A 21,461-nucleotide genomic window follows, 5' to 3' on the forward strand; every position below is an offset into this window, starting at 1 on the left:
ATGAAAATGACTGTTACATTGGAAACAGATGAGTACTTGATTTTTTTAATGGCCAGTAAACCTTTCCCATTTGCTGTTGGTTGATGGCAATTGGCAGTAGCAAGTTAGAAATCTCTTGGCTCCAGTTTGCTCAAAACTGTGTCAATCACATAGAGCCACTCAGCTATTTAAGCTCTGCCCTATATCTGTTGTAAAAAAAGTTTAATATTACAGATATAGTGAATCAAGTGTGTGTATAGAAAGAGCAGCTGTTGGAATCTGTTGGTGCATGAGTCAGACATTTCTCTTAATTATTAGCTTTGAAGAAATGTAGATTTTCTCTTTTAACTTGGAAATTGTAAATGGGCAGCAACCTGGCTGGCCTGGCCTAACTGGGACTAAGTACTCTGGTGTCCATTGGAGCTGAGGGCTGTGGCTGCTCAGGTTCCTTGAAAGCTAGGTCCTGAAGCTAAAATCTAGACTACATCTGTTTACAGTTCTGCCTGCTCCACAATTAGTTTAAGATAAATAAACTTGCATCTGGAACGCAATTGGCTTTAAATTATCGTCCTTCTAGAGGAATGGGTCCTTCTGATCTGCATGTCATCAAAGGGTGGGGGCTGTCTGCAGTTGTCAGTTACTTTAAAAAAATAGCAGGAAAAGTTTTTCTAGCAATCTGCAGCTAGGCCCATTGTGACGGTTACTAAATAATACATGGAGGTTCATGTGTTTTTTATTTTCTTTTTTAAAGAAGTCCAAGTTCTTTCATGTGTTAGCCAGTTGCACTCTCATATGGCAAGATCAAAAGCTATTGTTGAAAATCTCCTGTCTTTTTTCCTGGTAGGAGTTGGTCTCATGGAGGTTGTCATGGAGCCTGATATGTGCTGTGGGGAAGAAGCAGCTGCAGCAGTCAGAGAGCTTCAGCTCATTCTGCAAACACTTGGGAGCAGCCAAGCAGTCATGGCAGGTACTGAGGGGAGAATGTTCCCTTGTCACCAGTAATTCTCTGCATTTGCAGGAGTTTTGCAGCTTCCAGTTATTTTGCTCTATGGTTGCTTATAATGCATAGCCCTTTCTAGCTGTTGTTTTACAATCCTCAGAGTCTGTCCTAATGTCTGCCATGCTTATAGGCCTGCCTTTGTCTGCAGAGCTTTGCCATGCTAGATGTTATGTTTCTTCACACAGTAATTTTACAGGATAAAGCTAGGCAGGAAGAAACATCCCCAGGGTTCTTGTGGTGGCTTCTCCCCGTCTCTCTCTATCTTGCTTGCCACCGCACTGCAGCACAGAAGATCTGTAGCAAGGATTAATTGTAGGGTATGGAAGGGACAAAGGGACAAAGTAGTGGGAGCATGGATCATCTTCTAAGTGTCAGGTCTCAGCTAGTCATAAAATTGATGTGAGCAGTAAACTTGTGCTGGTGTCATGGATAAGATGGAGTAAACAACAGCATGTACAGAAATGGGTGCTGGGGTTAATTTTAGCCAGGATTACCTATCTTTCTGAGACCACTTTCTCTTGCAGGAAACATCACTTCTGGCACCAGCTCTTGCTGTAATTTTAGGGCCCCAGTTTTCACAACAGGTGATGTGCAGAAGCATAGCCTGCATTCAGCCTCCTCACTGGTGATTCTGTCTCATTAATTGTGAGATTCAGATCATGCTACTTTTCCTCAGTCCTAGTGTTACCAAAATTTACAACCAGCACATGATTACAGGTAGCATACAGCAGACATCTGCTTAAGTATTTAAAAGTGGTTTCAGGCATTCATCCTCTTCACACACATCCACAATTAGCAGCTGCTTATTAGTGTTCAGAGTGTAAGCTATATTTTTGCCGGTGACAGTTGGCCTCACTGTCTGGCAACAAATTCAGTCCATTATACAAGTGGATATCTCCTGGAAAACTGAGTCAGAGTGGTCTATGCATCACACAATAAATAGGATCCAATAAATGTTGGCTACTGATGCAACTTTAATTTAATGTAGCGGGAAATAATAATAGCTAGGCATTATCTATTTCTCTGAATCTTTTCTCGCACAAGTGTCTCACATGTCAAATAAGGCACAGTTGTCAGTATTAAGCAGCCAGTTTGGATGCTTCTTCAAGGGCCTTCGTGGGCATACATATACACAATCATTTTTCACTACTGAATTTGGCCCTAAGATTGCCATTGGAATTGCATTGTGGTGTCTTTTATCGCAGGGAGATTTCTGCCTTTATATGAGAATCCCAGTATTGGAAATATTTTTCTTCCAGGAAATGTAGCTATAAAAGTATGCGGAATTTTTTTTTCTTTCTAAGTGAAGGTTTTAGGGGCTTTTGCATGTACAGTGAAGACAAGTGCCCAGTTTTGTCAGATGTTATTTCATTAACAACAAACAGATGAAATTATGCTCTCATTGTAAACTGAAAGAAAAGTAAGCTGGGCTTAAAGAAAAAAAGCCTTTGTTGGGTTTTTTGTTGGTTTGTTTGTGGGTTTTTTTTGTTTGTTTGTGGGTTTGTTTTTTTCTTTTAGGAACTTTTGCAGCCTGGGTCTTTTGCTTATGCCTGATTAAATTCATTGTCTGGTCACACTGACACCTACATCCAAGTAGAAACAGGTCACGTCTCAAAAGCAAGCAAGGGCAGGACAAGGCTATTCCTCGTTTGGAACAAGTACAAGTTTCACCCCAAAGAGGGAGCACATGCAAAACACTTCCCTTGAAAGAGATGTTGGGTCATTCCAGCATCTCTGTCTCATTTGCATGTCTGGCAAGGCTCTGTGAAGACAGAGGAAATTAGTGTGCTGTCATCCAGCCTGCTTTTACAAATTGTACCAAGGCCTCGTCAGTCAATTTAAATCTATTGACCAGAAGGGATTCTGAAGCTGTAGCATCTTCGCAGTTTTAACTCTGAGCCATTTTGCACTCTCATTTACAATTCTATAATATTATAATGTATCCAATCAGTAGGCATTTGTTTCTTTTTATCTGTATTTAAAATAAAAAAATGAATTAAAAAAAAACCACAGGGAAAGGCTACAGATGTTCAGTGTGTAATATGGGGAAAATAATGTTTCTTAACATTCTAGGATGTAATACAACCTCTCCTGTTTGTGTATTTCTAGCAGCTGATAACTGTGGCAAGGCTTTTCTTCTCAGAAGAGATGTCTTTACAGGGACAATACTTAGAAAGATACAATTATTATTTCCTTGTGGTTGAGTCGCTAAAAATTTTTAAGGACATTGATCCATTTTGGACTGAGAGTGCATGATGCTTTTATATAAAACTTTGTACAGTTTTTGGCAGCCAGGGACATTTTGGGGAGTAAGATTGCAATTTCCTGAAGGAGAGGAAGAAAATTACAAAAAAATCCACTGCTGCTCACATTTTGTCCTTGAGCTGTAAATTTCCAAGAACACCTTAGTAAATCTGTTCAACATAACCTTAAGTTCTTGTGTTCCATGCTAGGGTAGTATATATCCATCAAATTGTAATTCCAAAAGGTATTTTTGTGCTGCTTTGAGACGAATGGAAGCTCACAATCCACCACTTTGCTTGTCTAATTCTGCCCTTTATTTAAGATCTGTGAATCAGGAGCTCTTTTCACTGTATGGCTTAGAGGATCTGTGCTGCACTGCATCATGCATTTTTCTGAGAGGAATTATGAGCAATGATTTAAAACTATTTTGAATGATTCAAGGCAGTCCCTTGAGATGGAATCTCATACAGAAAGCTGTGATTAAGTGGTTGTTACTCCTTTCTGAACATAGAGAAGTCTGCTGTTAAGGCTTTGCACATAACATGCAGTTTATTAATGCATGCCAAGGTTTTTAGCTCCAGTGTACAGGGCAGACTGTTCTGTTAATAAAATTTCCTTTTACAGAGGGTCAGCTGAGAGTGGATGCCAATGTTTCTGTGCATCACCCTGGAGAGCCTTATGGAGTGAGGACTGAAGTGAAGAATATCAATAGCATACGATTTCTGGCAAAAGCAATAGGTAAATGATGGTTGCTTCATTGCAAGAGCATTGTAGGTATTTAATGTGGTCTGAGATGAAATATATCAGGCTCTTGAGTGCAGTAATTGGCCTTAAATGCCCTGACAAACTTCACCTGGGTGTCTCCTCCATGTGCCTTCCCTATGGGTACAGGAGTCCTATTTAGGCTCAGGCTGGGGCCTTCAGACTTTGCCTAAATGGCTGTATCACAGGTGTGCCAGTTTTCAGTCCTGGCTCCTGAAGGACCTTGGACCTGTTCTGCAGTCTTGTTCCTAGAACTTAGCTCCTTCTGCTCCTCTCTGAGCTCCCTGAAAAGGCCCTGGACTCAGCTCATCCCCTCACCTCCGCTGGCACTGTCAGAGGATTCTGTTGGTGGCACCTGCCCTGCTCACACTGTTCAGACTTGTGGGACTGCATCAGACCATGAGGGCATGGCCTGGCCCTGGTCACCCTTCTCTCCTGGCTTATCCCTCTTTATGGAGCAGCCCCACTCTTGCTGCTCCCTGACAGAATAAATCTTAGTATGGGATACTCTAGGAAGAGCAGGCATAGTCTGCAGGTTTTTTGCAGTAAAACCTCTGCCTACAAGAACGAAGCAGGTGGTTCAGTGCCTAGCATGGACTAAAATATGTTAGCAGTGGTTTTGTGTCCTCCAGTGGAGATGATTGCTTTCCACTGAGTATGGTGTGTGATGTGTGTGAAGTTCAGATGTAGCTTGGGTAGGAGGAAAAAAAAAGCTGATTGTTACTTCTCCAAAAGAAAACGGCGTGACTGCAAGGTCACCAGGAATATATGATTGGACTGCAGTGCCTGGGAGAAAATGGTTGCCATTTAAAGGAAATGAAAGCAGATGAGGAAAACACACAAAGAAAGAAACAGTGCTGGAGAGAGAGACAGTGACTGATAATTCTGCCCATAACTACTGCTGTTGATTTCATTAAGGTTAAAACAACGAAGTCTTCCATTATGGCGTAGCAGTGAAAAATGAAATAGTGAAGTGCACTAAAGCTATTAGTGTAGTCTAACAAGCTTACTCTTTTTTCTTTTATTACTGTCAGACTATGAAATACAGAGGCAAATTGAAGAACTTGAAAATGGAGGGACAATTTTGAATGAAACGAGAGCCTTTGATTCCAAGCTTGGGTGAGTTTTTATTTTGGAGGAACATAGGAATAGCTACTTTTGAGTGCCCACATATACCTAGTGACATGATCAGGAGCTGTAATATAGTGTTGCTCAACTTGTGTCTTCTAAAGTTAATGTTCACAAGTATAGTCTCCTCTTAGGGAGTGATTTAAGGCTGAAGCTTTTTCACAACAGATTGTGTCCTGCATCAAGCAGAGTCTGTGAAAATGACTGCCCTCTTACATACACTTATTTTTTGAAGTCGTTTTAAGAGGCTCTTGTAATCTTCATGAGCCAGAGGTTTTGGGTTGTGGTTTTGCCATAAAACTAACTCTGTGGTGTATCTCTTACTACGTCTTGTTTTGTTTTTATTTTAGGTGCACAGTACCAATGAGAGACAAAGAAGGAAAACAGGATTATAGGTATTTTTTTAATAGACTTAACATTTCACAAACTGAGAATTTATTAAATTTCTGAAGTGTAGCCAATGTAATAAGGATATAAGGTTAGTCAGTACAGTGAGGATGTGTTGGAAGTTTACCTTCCACTGGAAGGGGCAAAGGCCCATCAAAATCAGTGCTGGTCTGAGCAGTTCAGATCTGGATTTGTCTCTCATTTCTGGTAAAATCCCTGGACCTTTCCCAAAGAATAGGCTGGGAGTACTTCAGCTCAAAGTGGGAAAGTTGAAGGTTTACTGTATGGCCAGTATAAGTGTATTCTTAAGAATGCCTGACATAAAACATCAGAATTTCTGAGTTCAGCATTGCGCCTGCTTTAACTAAATACAGAGGGAAGCAGTTTTCAGCTTCAGCTCTGCCTCTCCATGCTTGGATTCTGTGATCACAGATCACAAACACTGTTTGAAAATCCTAGCTGCTATTGAAAGGTGTCAGCATTTCATGGGCAGGTTTCTACCTTGAAGTTCTTCGTAGACCTAATGAAGGTGCTACCTTGCTAAGTACTTAGCCTTTCACAAGTCTGAGATGACAAACACTGAACCATAAAGTCACCCAGGAAGGATTTAACTGTGAGGCTGAGGGGACAAGGCATGAGTCCTGTTTGCAAAGCAGTGCTGCTGGGAACAGAGTTCTGAGGCAACACTGTAAGGCAGCAGCACAGCTGCTTGAGGCCATCACAGTGCCAATCCTCCCAGTAGTTCCCTAGCTTTGCATCCCTGGGAGAGCTTCCTGTTAATCCCAGTTCACCTTCCAGCTGGAGAACTTCCAGAGCTTCCTAGCTTGGTCAGCTCTGTGTTCCTGTCAGATCTTATATTCTACCACTGATCTTGCTACAGCAGAGCAACAATTTTGAAAACATCCCACAAACTTTGAATTTAAATCTGCTTTTTAGACTGTGTTTTTGTAGAAATGCAGCAGTGATAATTTCATGAATTCCCTGTTATGGTAGGGGCAGGCATGAGGCTTATTTAAAAAGACTAATTTGAAAAAATGCAAAAGATTATTCATTAAAACCTAGAAAAAATTGATGAATCTAAGATATTTCAAAAAAAGACCATAAAGATTATTACTAGTACTAAGATTATTAACAGTATTGAGCTGTAAACTATGTTTTTTGGGGTTTTTGTAACTTAGTGCTGCACATTATACATTAATCTTAAAATCTGTGTTTAGGCAGATTTTAAATAGAAGTCATTATAGCTCAATGCCCTTTATTCTAGTGGTTTTGAACCCCTCATTTGATCATGTAAGAGTGAAGTTTCTACTTCAATCGCAGTTATTTGAGTCATTTGAATTGGCCTTCTCTTTAAGGGAGCCTTTTGTTCTGTGATAGCACCCTGCTGAGCAAAGTAACTTTGCTTTTAGCACAGCATGAGATTTCATCAAGATTTTTGAAGTTTGGCTGGAAAAGGTTACAACCTGCCCAGATCACTCCTGGCAGTTGGCTGTCAATCCAAGTTCTTCCCTGCCAGCCCACTCCCATTTTTATCCAGGTCTGTAATTCATGCTTGATGCCAAAAAGAGTGGGCTGTTTCCATATCTTTTACTGGTGCTATTGGGACTTTTTATTATTATTATTGGTGCAGAAGTGTTTGAATTACCTCTTTTGTATTACGAACTCTGTAGCAACTGGTGGAAAATTCCTGAAGGAAAAAAAAAAGAGAGGCTTTGCAACAGTTTGGGGCCTGATCTCTTTCTACTTATCAGTGATATACCAGCTTTTTAATTTTCAATATTTTGTTTAGTTGAAAGGGTGATACAGCTTTCAGGGAAGTATAAACTTGAGATATAAATGTTACTCCTTGTTGCTTAGCTTCTGAGTGAAAATAATTATAAAGGAGTTTTTCTTCATTTTTCCTAGGTTCATGCCAGAGCCAAACCTTCCCCCATTGATTCTGTACGATGCAAAATCTTTGCCAGCTAATATGAACCATCAGCAAGTGATAAATATTGATTGGATTCATGAGAGACTTCCTGACCTCCCCAGTGTGAAAAGGAAAAAGCTTGTTGAACAGTATGGGATTCTTCCTGAACACAGCTTCACCTTATTGGTAGGTCTATTGATCAAATGCTAAAATAAGCCTAGAAACTTCAAAGGTGCATGGTTCTTGAAAAGATTTACAAATGTCATATTAACCAGCTGTCAGTCCTTATGAACATTGTAACTTGGAAGTGTGTCCAATGCATATTTGTACCATGGAGCCATACACATAAAATGGTGGAAAAAATGAACCCCACACAGTGTGCCAAGAAGTGTTTCTCATGCAAAGTGCAGTCAAATAACTGGTACTTAATATTGATCTTGTCTGTCTAGACACTGCTGCACCCCTGACTGACTGCAACAAATGTACAGCTTCTGGATACTGTCCCTTGTCTGCAAGTGTCTGCTCTTCAGCTCTGGGCCTACTGCAAGACTGGGCACATTGACCATATTTAGTGAACGCAAATCAAAATCCAAAGTCTAAAGCTTTCAGTTTCATGTGCTCCTTGACCTACCTTCCACATTATTGGAAACGCTTCCGCTCCTTCCCCTCACATTTATTCTTAGGGAAATATCCCAAATGGTTGCACAGTGTCAACTTTGACCTCATAGTGCAGTTTACTAGGGATTGGTTCAGAAGAGAGATGAGAAGGGAAACAATGTGGCAAATACTGTTATAAATAAGGAACTGACAGCAAAATCTCATAACTCCTAAAATTATTCTAGAGGACTGTGAGCTTCTTAAGAATGCAAACTGTCATCTCTCTTTGGCAGTGGTAACTCTGGGGAGGGAGTTAGTATACTCATCCTAGATTAGACATTTCACATACCCAGCTAAGCTAGGAGAATGTCCCACTTTGGTTACCACTGTCAGTAGTGGAGACAGAAGGAAAAGGACTTTTTCACAGTGAGATTCAGAGCAGAACTGTAAGTACTTTAAATTGTCCTCTGGAGGAGATCCTTTCCTTTGACTATAAATGAAGGGAGAGCAGTGCACATAACTACCTCATATCCCTTCTTTGTATGTCTGTAATTTAATACACTTGTACAGAGGCTGATTCTACAGGAAGAAAATTATTCTGTGTTCTGAGGAAAGCTGTTAGGAAAACTGCTTTTATGCTGCTGTGCCATTTTAGTGAGTTGCAGACTGTGTGGTGGGCAGGTGAGTCATAATTCTCATCAACGTCACAAGACTGCAGTCACAGTATTGAGAGGTGTCAGCAGTTCTTACATTTCTATTTCATTGTATAAGCTGCAAAATATTATTTTGCTGCCAGCATTCCTGTTCATGCATGCATTTTTTCCCATATTTCTAACATATTAAATTAAGTGTAAGAGTAGAAAGGGTAGATAGGTCCTGCATCCTTTTTTTTGTGAATTTTTCTACTTCTTCCTCTCTGTAGTGCATTGGTCCTGCCAGATGCTAAGTACTACAGCTGCTTGTGCATTTTCCAAGCCAGTAGTACAGGGAGGAGGTTAGGAAAATCAAAAGTAAGGCTTGTGGTTTGAGAAAAACACTTAAGTGAAGGAACGGAGTAAGGGGAAACCTAAAAATTATGCAAAATAGAATCACTCACCACTCCACAAGTAGACTGATGTCCTGCCAGTCTGCAGCCAATGACACTGACTACATCCCCCAAAATACCCTTCCCTCAGTTGTCCTTGTTGAGCAGGGCAGGGAATATAACCAGTCTGGGTTGGCTGTTAGACTGTCCCACCTTTCTTTGTGCTCATCCTTGGCCTATATGCTGTGGGGGACAGCATGGAGAAAGAAGGTTGCTCAGCAGTAGCCAAAACACCTGTGTGTTGTCAGTGTTGCTGTGGTCACAAATCCAAACCACGGCACCCTCTTTAGAACATAAACTCTATGGCAGCCACGCCCAGGGCACCCACTCTTTTCACTTGGCATCAGCCCACCTTTTGTGGGTATCAAGTTGCTGGTATGGGTGGTTTCTGTCATCTCTGCCAACTAGCCCTGTGCATTTGCCTCATCAACTGCCCTTTCTTTCAGCTGTTCTCTGAATTCCTTTATTGCCTTTGCTTTTCTCCTTCTCCTTTTTGCAACGCGAAAGACAATTAATAAGCTCCAAGCTGAAATTTGGGATTCAGCTTGTAATAAGCTAATGCATCCATTTGAATGCATGAAGGGAGCACATTCTTTGTTGCAGGTCTCCTTTTACTGCGCATTAGAATGTCAGCCTGCACACTCCCCAGCAGAGCTGCTTGCCTGTGCACTGGGACACCCGTTAACCTTAATTCATTGGGAAGCGCCGTGTCCGTCGCTGCCTTCAGCTTGCATCAGAGGCTGCACAGGATTGCTGATAGGGCCAGATGCACACATCTAATGAGCATTCTTTCAGGTTAGAGTGCCCAGGAGTGCTCATTAAATAAATGGCAGTTGTAGAGGAATGGCTCTAAAATGCAAAGTCTGTTCTGCACCAGTTTGATAGAGAAAGCATTTTGTGCCAAAGTTGCAATCAAACACACATACTCCAGCATGCAGGCTAGCTCCTGAGCTTGCTTCCAGAGCTTTGTCCTCATACACAGGAGCTGCCTGTACATACTGTGGTGTTGAGAAACTGAGATTCCTCCTTTGCCTAATTACAGGATGTACTGAAAGAGAAGAGGTACCCTATTAATATCTTCATATCTGAAATGACTTATGTGTAAATGCCTTCATTTTTGGCAGTTTTATATAAATTGCAGAAATAAATGACGTTTCTGATTTTTCTTCATGCAGAATTATTCTTACTCATAATTCTTTGAGCCATGTACACTCCATGGTGTTTGGGTACTCAATTTCTTCATGCAATTTCTATTTTGCTCTGTAAACTGGTAAGCTGGCAAATATGTCAGTCAAAAAGGATCTCTGACAACTTTGCCAGTTATGGTATTACAATATTTTCATCTTGCTATCTGTTGAGTAAAAAAATAAGCTATATTGGCATAGACATTAATGTATTAATGCAGACATTAATGTATTAATGCGTTAATGCAATGCTTCATTTTCAAAATGCCTGCTGAGGTCCAGGGAGGTCCAACCAGAAAATATATCAATTGTCACAGCACAGCATGAGAAAAAAACAGTCTGATCGCTTCCTTTGTCATGTGAATTCCTAGTCTTCCTGTGCATGTACTAGTCCTCTGCTTACTCAGATAAAAGTGGCTGCTCCACTTGGGCTGATTGCCCTGATGGAACAATCACATTGGTGACTCCTTCAAACAGTCAGAAGTGGTTGCTGGACAAATTGGTTTTGACCATTTTGTTTCACGCCCTGCCATTCTCAGACATCTTAGTATGCAGGTGAACTTATGCTTCTTTTAGAATGCAAATCATTTTACAAGAAGCTTTAGGAAAAAGTTTGAACTTTCTTTGACTGGGCTGCTTTTCTCCTGGATGTTCTGGGGTTCTTTTCCCCTGACAGTCTTGTACATTTTTGCAGCAGTTGTTACCTCATGGTTGGTTATTGTAGGAACTGTGATGGTGAAAATGGGAATAACAAAGCAGCAAATTACATTTTATTTTTGAACATTGAAGCAGTTTTCTTCTTTAGTTCTTTGGGAAACATTACTGGTCTTTAAAAGAATAAGTTTGCATTACAGTCCCAATGGCCCTGGTATTCTGCAAAATAAAGTATTGTTTTAAATTTGTTTAAAAGGTACCTGAAATCACTACATCACTAGAGTTTTTTACGTCTCACTGCTATGAAATCATAATTTTAAAACGTGTTTAAGAAAGAAATTTGCATCTGATTTAAATATTGGTATGTCAGGTTTCATGCCAGTGAGACTCACATGAATAAATTACAGCATATTTGGTGTGTAATGGAAGCATGGAGTGGCCTGGATTAGAAACATGATGCTGCTATTCCAGATTTTTGGTTTCCTTTCAATGAAGTTCAGAGTAGAGTATTCCGAATGAAGAGAGAACAGGCAGTCAGCATTCCTGTAAATCCTGTTGGAGCGTGCAGTTTTCAGCTCAGATTTGCCGCAAGGGACAGGTCTGTGAGTGTGTTGGTAGTTGGAGTGAATTTCAGAAGAAAGTTTTCCAAAATGTACACCAAATTGAAGTCAAGTAGTGCAGTATCTAGAAACTGAAGCTAATCAAGTTATCTCTGTATTTTTTTAATATGACAAGAAAACAAGGAAAATGTTTCATTTCTGTCAGTCATTCTGATGTTTTGACATTCTGCCATACTCATTTCAGTCTAGCATTACTGGGTTTTCCTTCTCTTTGGCTACAGAAAATGACATTCTCTTTAAAAAACCCAAAATGAAATGCAGGGGAATTTTGGGGAATGTTTCTGGTTACGTGTGCACAGGTAGTGAGTATGGGGTTCAGAGACTTGGTACCATATGTAAGTCTGTCTCCCTGAGTTTTCCTGGGCTTCTCTGCATTTGCTGCCTGGAAATCATCTGATTAAAATGCGAAGGCTGCATATGTTTGTCCTTGATTTTTCAAAGGTCTGGCAGCAAGATCAGAACTGTAACTCCAGCCAGGCTGTAAGCATCCAGAAATTGGGATGTGCCCACTGCTAGGGATACACTCTGTAGCCTGTACATGATGGAAGTGCTGGACGTGGTGTGTCTGAGCTGTGTAGCTGCATTCAGACATGTGGCATCTGCAGACATTATTTGCCTGTGCATAATGTTGTAGCTAGACCTACTCTGCCTGGAATGTTTGTAAAAGCTTCTGCAGCATGTGTAAAGAACCCAGCATTCAGACATGCTCACTTTTTCCTACCTAGATTGGACAATCGTTGCTGTGTAAAGGAACCCACTATTTAAATAATGAGTGTTTGTTTGTGCTATTGAACCCTGAGGTGAATTAGAAAGAGTACAGTACTTGGCAATACATCATTCTAGGAATTCTGCTTAACACACAGTTTTTAATCAAGTTTACTGTGCTTTGGTAATCATGTCATTCCTTTACTGCTTTTTTTTTTTTAAGTCAAATTTGTTCCTCTAGTCTATTTAGCCTTAGTTTTGCATAATTTGATTAGAGAGTAACTGCTAGTTAAATGAGAATAGTGGAGAAGAATAGAATGATGTCAATGTGTATTAGATAGATAACTAGTGGGAGTTAGAAGGTTTACCTTGGTTCACAAGAGACCTCAGTGGTTTCCCAGGCTGAGAACTTGGTTTTTTTGGTCATGGTCTCAAGGTGAAGGGGAGGGGTCTGATTTTTGTCACACCAGTTTTACAGCACTGATGTTAATCTAGGTACATTTTGATTTGTTTCACAGAATCAGTAGTTTGCAGTCTTCTCAAAAGCCATACATCATTATCAGTGAAATATGTGGTGTCCGGAGCTTTTGGAAGTTTGTGTTGCGAAAGTTTGGAGAAGAAAAGTCTAAAATTCTGTATTGCTATGGCAGTAAATGGCCTTTAAAAACAAGGACAAATGAGACTGTTTTGATGGGATGTGAGTGGAGAACTCAGGCTTTTTGTGGTTACCCTGCTCTCTTTTTCCTCGTAACTGTTCAGAGATCTGGCTGCAGTCAGTATGTGTTTGAGAAATGTTTTTACTGTGATGACTGTATACTTAGAATAGCTCCTTGGCTATCTCTAAGCTGTTACCTCCTGACTTCTGAGAGCTGGCTTGTCCTCCTGTGTGTTTATGGCACATACTGCAGAAGTCCAGCGGCATGCTGGATTTGGATTCCTCCTTTAAAAGGTAGGAGCTGCCACTTCATACCTCTTCAGCCTTCAGTAAACCTAATGAGCTCTGTGCTGCATTTAAAGGTCCATCAGTGCCTTGATGACAAACACCACAGCATTCAACAGACTGTGCAGTATCGGTTCTTCTAAAAACAATCTCAGATTTCACTTAGGCTATAAATTGAATCTCCCACTGTCATATCTTCTGAGCTGTTAGTGTGCTGTGTAAAAGCTTACCATAGCTTCTCAGAAAAAAAAACTGGAAAATAAAACCCTGCTTCTTACATATGACCTTTCCATATCTCTGAAGGGTAAATGCAAGCTAAACTTACTAGTTCGAGCCAAAATAAATAGAAGTGATTTCAAGATCAGGAGTGATGTAGTTGCAGACAATTTCAGGAAAAAGCTCTTCTTGGTAAAAGGTAGCATGACAGCCTATGAGAGCATTGTATTTTCTAGTATTATACATAAAACACTTGCAAAGATGAGAAAGCTTCTGTCCAAATGCTACTTTTAGGGAGGCATTAAGAGAAAAATGATAGCTCATTTGTTGGAAGTTCCACTGAAACAGACAGGCTGACAGATAAACTGTATATTCCTGTTCTAGGCATAAGATTGCTGGCTGTTACGTTAACAAAATTACTCCAAAGTCGTATGACTTTGCCATGAATTCACAGCTGAAGTTTACTTTAGGACTGAGCATTTATCTGCTGAGTGTAATTGTATAATTAGTTGTAACCTGTAACCTGTGTCACCTGCTCCAGGTGACCCTGCCTTGGCAGGGGGGTTGGACTGGATGATCCCTATAGGTCTCTTCCAACCCTAACAATTCTGTGATTCTGTAATCATGTTTGCACTCCAGTATCCCTTTGATACATTTAACTTTTTATAAACAGAATGAAGACGGACTAGCAGAATTCTTTGAAAGTGTGGTAAAACAGACCCAAATGAAGCCGAAGAAGGTGATCGGCTGGATTCTAAAGGACCTGCTCAGTTACTTGAAACAACATTCCCTTACAGTAAAGGAAAGGTCAGTCTTCTTCATTACTGCAGTGGTGAGACAGAGTGATCCTTTTCCCATGACTGGTACCATGTCACTCCATTGCTTTAGTTGCTCCCTGTGAAGTTTGTTACTCCAGGCAGTCCTGCACAGGCCTTGGCTCTGTCCTGCTCAGTGGAGTTAGACAAATACATGGCAGACAAGAGGATCATGTAGTTAAGAGCAGCAGTCAGTGTTTAGTCTTTGGAGTGTGATGATGGTAAGGCATAGTCAGGCCTTACCAATTAGTTCTGAACATGAGGAAAAATAGCTTGTCATACTGAACTGTGTGATTTTTAGGCAAGCAGCAGTAGCACAGATACATTACAGCACCTTATTCTCTGAGGTAACTTCTGCCCACTTTTTCCCTAGCCCAGTCAGTTCTTTTCTCCTGGCTGACCTCTTGAACCTTCTAGAAAAAAAAGAAATTTCTTCTACAGCAGCAAAGCAGGTAAGTACATTTTTGATTTTGCTGTACCCTGCATCTTTGTCTGCTTACGTCAGTTGGGTAGCAATTTCATAATCTTTGTGTAGTAGTACTATGGTTGCTTTAAAGGGAAATTATCTACACTGTTGATAAAGGACAACTTCTGTATCTATGCTATATACATACAGATGCAAATGCCTTATGTTTTTATATTATCTTAGAGACATATCTGCATATTCACTTTTAGAAGAGGGTAGAAGCTAAATAGTAGACTTAAACAATGTGAACTGAACTCAAATAAATCCTGCTTCTGAACAGAGCAGACAGTAGATCTCAATTTCACTATTCCAGTCAGGCCTGCGTGAAAGGTCAGTGGGAGCTAATCCATGGCTTGCAGTTAAGATGAGAGTATCAGTTACTAGATTCCTAGGGACAGTAAAGTCTACGTTCCCAAGCATTAGCAATGGGAAAGGACAGAATTCATCCAAGTGGAGTCACAAAAAGAGTTCTGCATTGGTGTACCTGAGTCAAAAGTGACAGAGGTCTGGCCTTTCTTTTATCCTTGCTTCTTTGAGCAAGTGCTGTCATGAAGCTCTCAAGCAAGTAAAGCTGGGTTGGTTTTCTTTCCATCTAGCCTAGGACAGTCTGAAAAAGCAGCCCTTGATGATTTATATTTAAAATTGTGAACTGGTTATGATGGGAACAATACTGCTGTTTGTAGACAAAATTTAGAGGCGTTTTTGTGATGGACCATAATCAGTCATTCACCTTAAATTGTTGCAAGCTCATTTATATGGAATGATTTATCTTTTCAGATTAATTATTATACTCTAGTTAAGTGCATTAGGTGACTGTTTCAGTTTATCAGTGAAACTGTTAATGAACTGTGAATGAACTTTCTGGTTTGTTTTCTTTTTTTGGAGATGCTTGTGGTTCTTAATTAAGTTGGTCTGTGTCTGTGGATAGCCAGCTGCATAAGACAGACGTCATAAATAGGGATTTAAGTGCCTGGCTTCAGGCATGTGTGTTTGGAAATTTTGTATTGGAAAAGTAAAAGCTTCAAAAAGGAGATAAAGTATTAATAGGAAAAGCACTGGAATGCAGAGCAGCTCTTTGCCTGTGGGGTTGTGGCACACCCATCAGTTTGGTGTCTGTGTTTGAAAAGGAAGCTTCAGAACTCCAGTCTGAATCTCTTCCTTGTGGAGGTAGGGACAGGGTACTAATGCTCTTCAATGGGATTTTCTGCTTTGTGATACATTTGTTTGCCAGGCACTTCTGTCAAGTGTCAAGAGTTTCAGAAATGCATTTGTTGTTTAATTACCAACTCCTTGTAATGTGCATGTTGTCCTCAGTGATCTGAAACTGGACCCAGAAGTTGCAGTAGTTTGCCCTCACCCAGTGATGATGCTATCAAACTGCAGAAACCTTGCCACATTTAGAAAAGTATTTTGGTTGCCTGGATGTCAGAAGAGTAACAAATGTTTATAACAATTCTCAGCAGCAGGCAGAGATGCTGGATGGCCCGAGGGCAGAAAGGGCTATATATACACACCAGCAGATGAATTGCAGCTCCTGGGGAGGGGAGCATGATCTGCAGTGGCAGACACCAATCCAGTGGGAAAGGATGGAAGGGTCCGATGGGATGAGCACACAGACATGTGTACACATATGTGCTCGCTGCGGGAAGCTGTTAGGCGCCTAAATTATTGAAAAGGCTTTGTGTTTGGGCTCTGCTGTCTAAGGCAGTAAAAGAGGCAGATAAAAGCCGTGAGCACTGGCTGTACACACTGAGCATTGTGTGGTGGGATGCAGTGCTAAGCTAAGGGCACTGTGTGCTCACATAATTACCATGTACATAATTACAGAGCTCATGTCCAGCTTGCCATCAAATATAGCATCCACTCCAGAGGTCTCCAAAGCAGTTCCAGGCTGGCGTGCCTATGCAAAAGGAGGAGCAGCTTCCAGCTCTGCTGGCAGGTGGGGCTGTGGGTGATCATGTCCTGGATCAGATGGATACATGTTGCCTTTGGCTCAGCCCAGAGGCCCCATTTTGAAGCCCACAGTGTGAGGAGTCCCTGCTGCTCACCCAGGTCTGAAACCTGTCTGATGGGGAGTGTGCCTGTGATGGGGGCCTTGCTTCTCAAGTTGCCAGGCTGGCAGCAGGTCCATGCCTGGCGTAACAGACCTGCCTGTGAGTAATGGCATTATGGGAGGAGGCTGGTTCCTGGGCCAGGGAAGTGGAAACCTGTCCCTGCTGCCAGCAACCATCCTGGAGCAACTCCGTATGGACACCCTTGTCACTGGTTCATGGGGAATCCAAGCCCAGCAGGCCATGGAGCAGAGCAGACCTTGGGTTTTGCTGGCTTCTGCAGTTGCATAGGTCACCCACATAGGAATAACTTCAATAGATCCACTTGGCACCCCTACTTTAAAGTAGATAGTAGGGAAATGAGTACAGTACCCATATCTAAACAGAAGCATCTGCTTTGACAATTATGACTACACCATCTGGAGGACTGGACCCAACCTGTCCCCCCCCTTCTCTGAGAGGCTGAGGGACACCCGCCAGACATGACAGCTTCCATCACTGGAAAGGAGAGGTGCCCACAGGACTTGCTGGAGTGGTGCTACCTGCTGCTTTCCTCCTGTCCTTGGCAGCAAGTCACTGCAGCTAGGGTTTCCAGTTGGAGCATTCTTAGGCACAGCAGTCGGCTGGCACGGTCACCAGCTGCAAAATGTTTGATGTGATGCCCATGACAGCCAGACGTGCAAGTCCTGATTAATTCATCTTGACCAATGCTGCTAAGCCTGCATAGGTGGAGACCACAAAACATCATTAAAATCTAATCACACACAGGCAAGAATCAATAGTAGAAGCTACTGAGATTTCAGTAATGGAAATGAGGCCTGAGATTCACGTTTTGGCTCTGGAGACTTCATAATTTGATCCTCCTGTGCTGGTGCAGGCAGTTTGTGTAAATGAGTTGAAATCGTTTTTTAAACTGCTTTCTTTAGATTTGTACTCCTTGCCAAGTGGAGAAGCACATTTTTTTAAAAGTGCATCTTTGACAGGTCTTGGCCACATCTCTTTCTGCTTTCCTACATACCTGTAAACAAGCAAGGGCCTTGATAACATTGTTGCTCTACTAAGTGGAGATGCTTGTTACCAAATGGGCAGGGACACATGATGCAGCTGTCACAGAGAAAATCTGGTGCCTTCAAGGTTTCTAATGGGCAAGCTTCCTCAGTGCCAGGAAATATTTGGCATAGGCATAACAGGGAATCAGAGCTGGATCTCTGACTGTCAAGCTGTCCTGCCCCTGATCTAAGTCAGCCTGATTTACGTGTTGCTCCTGGGTAACTCTGCCATGGTTGGCTGCATAGGTTTTGTTTGTAGCAGATTTCCCATTCCTGCAGCCCATGGCATCCTGCTTGAATACATACAGTCCTAAAAATCCCATCTGCCTTTTTCCAGGAGAGTGAAAAGGCTTATTCATTGTTCACTCTGATTTGTGCAGTACTTTAGACTGTCCAGGGTGTTTTGCTAGAGGTTGTGCTGTGCCTGGCAAGGACAGGGCTCATTCTGACAGGTGACATACAGTATGGTTGCCTTGGGAGGCCTCCAAGACAGAAACCTTCCTGCTTCATCCCTCAGAGAAGAAGCAGAAGGCCTGCCAGGAGTAGCAATAAAGTGCAACAAAAAAAAAAAACCCACAAAAACCAAAAAATCAAAAAACACCATCACAAAAAAAGGCAAACAGCTGCAGACAGGCTGAATCTCTGTTGGATATGATATACTTATTTCTAGGGTTATTCCAGGTAGCACTGGCATGATGATTTTTAAATATCACACTAGAAGGAAGATCTTGTAGAAGACATCATATACAGCACTGATTTATTCAGTGTAAAGATCTGAAAGCTTTACTTATAGCTATTGTATCTCTGGCTTCTTATCAGTAACTTCAATATTGTGATCTGCCTTTGGCCCTCTCTCAAGGAAAAATTAAGATCTAGCTGCCACAATACAGCTGTGTCATTACCCTCTCACAAGGTCTCCAGAAGAGTTGATAAGATCCCATAAAAAGCTTCAGAGTGCCACTGGCAAACAAATACCCTCTTGCAGCAATTGTATGAATGCACAGTTCTTAAATACTTGCTGTGAATAGAGAACTCTTTAACCAAAGGTCTTTTGTACCCATAAATTTGTCATGCTGAAGCAAATTGCTGGGGGGATAGTTAAGACCCCATCCCATGTGCATCATTCTACCTGAGTTCTCTTGCTGCCCTGCAAATTATTTAACATGCAGTTTGAATGCCCCTCCTTGTCTTCCCATCAGAGCCTCTTCTTCATCCTACAGGGAATATTTAATGCTGAAATTTTGACATGACATGCATTTCCATATTGGGACACAGCAATGGCCCAAATATACAACTATATCTTCAGCTTAGGATGGAGCACAATGAGCTGTTTTAATAAGGGTTTTCTTACTCTCCTCCCACGGCCCTGAAATAAAAGCAAAGGGAATACAGAAAATGACTGCCCAAGGAAATTGGTTTTTTATAAATGTTCTCTCCTCTCAAGTGTATTCCAGGGCTGTATTCCTGCTGCAGTATAGGAAAACACTAGCATTAACAAGTGATTATTCCACAGGCCTGGGTTTGCCCAGCAGTCCAGTACTTGGGGATGATGCATAGGTGGGCTGGAGCTGCTGCATTCATTCTGCTTGGCACCATTTTTCTTCTGCTTTGTCATAAATATTCTCATTACAGCCTGCTGGCAAGGCCTGGTAATGGGATGAGTTACCTGGGATTGGACTTGGTACAATAGTCAGCTAATCGTCAGTTCCCAGGCAGAGCTATTGCTCATAGAGATGCATTTCCTTGCTGCTCCCAGGCAGGTCTGTGAATGATGTGAGAAGAGCAGGAGTACTGGCAGAGGAGCAGCCTTGCCAGCCCAGAGGAGCAGGGGGTTGTGCTCAGCAGTCCCCTCTGGAGAGTCCCCAGCACTGGGGGAGCGGGCAGGGCCGGGGCTGTGGAGGCTGCGCAGCACCTGCTGCCAGCCATTAACCTGGACTCGTGCAGGAAGTGGCAATGCTTTGTCTCAGTACAGGTGGCAGAAAAGGAGGGAGGTACACGGGCTCTTTCGGAGAGGCACATGATTAAATCTTGGCCTTGTTCACGTTTAGACAGTCCGCTCTTAGCAAAAACTGGGCTTCTTGGATCCATAACCAAAATGCTGCATGTAAACAATGTTGGTAAGTCAAGCCAGTGACATTTGCTGCTTTTATTGTGATTTTCAGGTGCTTGCAGAATTGTGGAAGGGAAAAGGGAAGACTCCCCTTGAAATTGTTAAAGAACAGAAACTTGAACTGTTACAGGATCAAAAAGAACTTGAACAGATCTGCCAGGCAGTGATTGATGGACACAAAAATGAGGTGATTATGATGGTGCTGGGAACCTTCTGCACTGTGGCAGTCTGTGGCACTGAAAAAGGGTTAAAATAGCCTCTCTTTTTTTCCCTTTTGATGGCATTTGAGCTCTAGAGCCATAGCAGTAAAGCTGCTGCCAAGATATTATCAAGCTTTTCTTCTTTCTTATTTTGCTAAGTGGGTTTTTTGAAACTGATGCTTACACAAAATGATCTGCAAAACAAATTACCAGTCTGGCTAATGTGCTAAGTCATTCTGAAAGACCATAAAACTTTAATGCAGGAAAGCAAAACTGCAGGGCCCTGTCCCTCTCCAGCTGTACTGCCATTAACCTGACCCTGCCACCCAGCCACATAATTCTGATTTTTATGTCATCTGTTGTGATATTGGGGCAACACTCTTAAACTGTTCTGGAGCTGAAGTTACCTGCCAGCAAGGCATGTATTAGTTATGGAATTAGAGACTGTATCAGAGCTGGCAAGGCAGAAATTCTGCTTGCATCTGACTTTTTGCCATATCCCTGTCTCTGTCCACTGCCAAAGAGAAGAGCCTCGCTGGCTCTCGTGCCTGACAGTGGCTGTGGGGTGGGGAGGAGCCAGAGCCCTGTGGCAGCAGCAGCAGCTCCAGAGCTGCTGCCCACTCTGTTGTTCTGCTGGGCTGTGGCAGCAACACAAATGCTCCCCCGTGGGGGATGATTGGCTCTTCCCCATCTCCTTGAAAGACACACAGCAGCCAGTGTGGCTCAGTCTAACAAGGTCTGAGCTGGAAGAAAAGGGAAAAAAACCCTTGTTGATCGTGAAGGGGAGGAGTGGGAAGGGATCTTGACAGAGTCTATATAATCTGCTTTATAAAAAGCAAAATGAAAACAAGTGCTTATATGTTCTCTGGAGCAAAAATGTAAAAGCACAAGTGAATAGCCTACTTCTAATATAAACAATGTCTAGCTCCATTTGCCATTTGGAAAAAAACATTAACATCTTTTGAGAACAATACCACCCACTCCAGATCTCATTGGGGGATGCTCAGAGCTCTGCAAGAGCTTTTGATAAAATGAGCTTGCAGTAGGTCGGCGTGACCTCCATCTGACTTGACGCATTTGCAGAGCCTGATAAAAGTGCTGCTGTATTGCCAGGCTGGTATGAAAGCATAGGCAGGGAGGGAGAGAATGTTAGAACTAACTGGGAAGTGAAGGAGCTGGAAGGTCCATAACCACACTCCCATTTCAATGTGTTTTAGAGTAATTTTTTTTCAGAACAAAATAGCTTCTAAACAGCTGCTCAAACCAACACTGAGCACTTTATGACAGTGCAGGACTAGGACTGTACTGCACTCTGCCCCACATAGGTAATTTCTAGCAGATCCAGAGTAATGAGTCCTTTC

The 21,461-nt window shown here is 41.9% G+C and overlaps 1 protein-coding gene across 1 annotated transcript in view; it reads left to right on the top strand.

The window, feature by feature from the left end:
• The window catches only part of GATB (glutamyl-tRNA amidotransferase subunit B), a 41,027-nt gene that overhangs the window by 18,222 nt on the left and 1,344 nt on the right, over positions 1 to 21,461 (top strand). Inside the window, exons 5-12 of the mRNA XM_030948333.1 lie at positions 824 to 946; positions 3,848 to 3,961; positions 5,020 to 5,104; positions 5,464 to 5,508; positions 7,406 to 7,595; positions 14,083 to 14,216; positions 14,598 to 14,676; positions 19,953 to 20,087. Of these exons, the coding sequence (XP_030804193.1) occupies positions 824 to 946; positions 3,848 to 3,961; positions 5,020 to 5,104; positions 5,464 to 5,508; positions 7,406 to 7,595; positions 14,083 to 14,216; positions 14,598 to 14,676; positions 19,953 to 20,087 (905 nt within the window). The remainder of the gene's footprint in view (positions 1 to 823; positions 947 to 3,847; positions 3,962 to 5,019; positions 5,105 to 5,463; positions 5,509 to 7,405; positions 7,596 to 14,082; positions 14,217 to 14,597; positions 14,677 to 19,952; positions 20,088 to 21,461) is intronic.

Source organism: Camarhynchus parvulus, chromosome 4 (assembly GCF_901933205.1).
Source record: "Camarhynchus parvulus chromosome 4, STF_HiC, whole genome shotgun sequence".
In the NCBI taxonomy this organism is placed as follows: domain Eukaryota; kingdom Metazoa; phylum Chordata; class Aves; order Passeriformes; family Thraupidae; genus Camarhynchus; species Camarhynchus parvulus.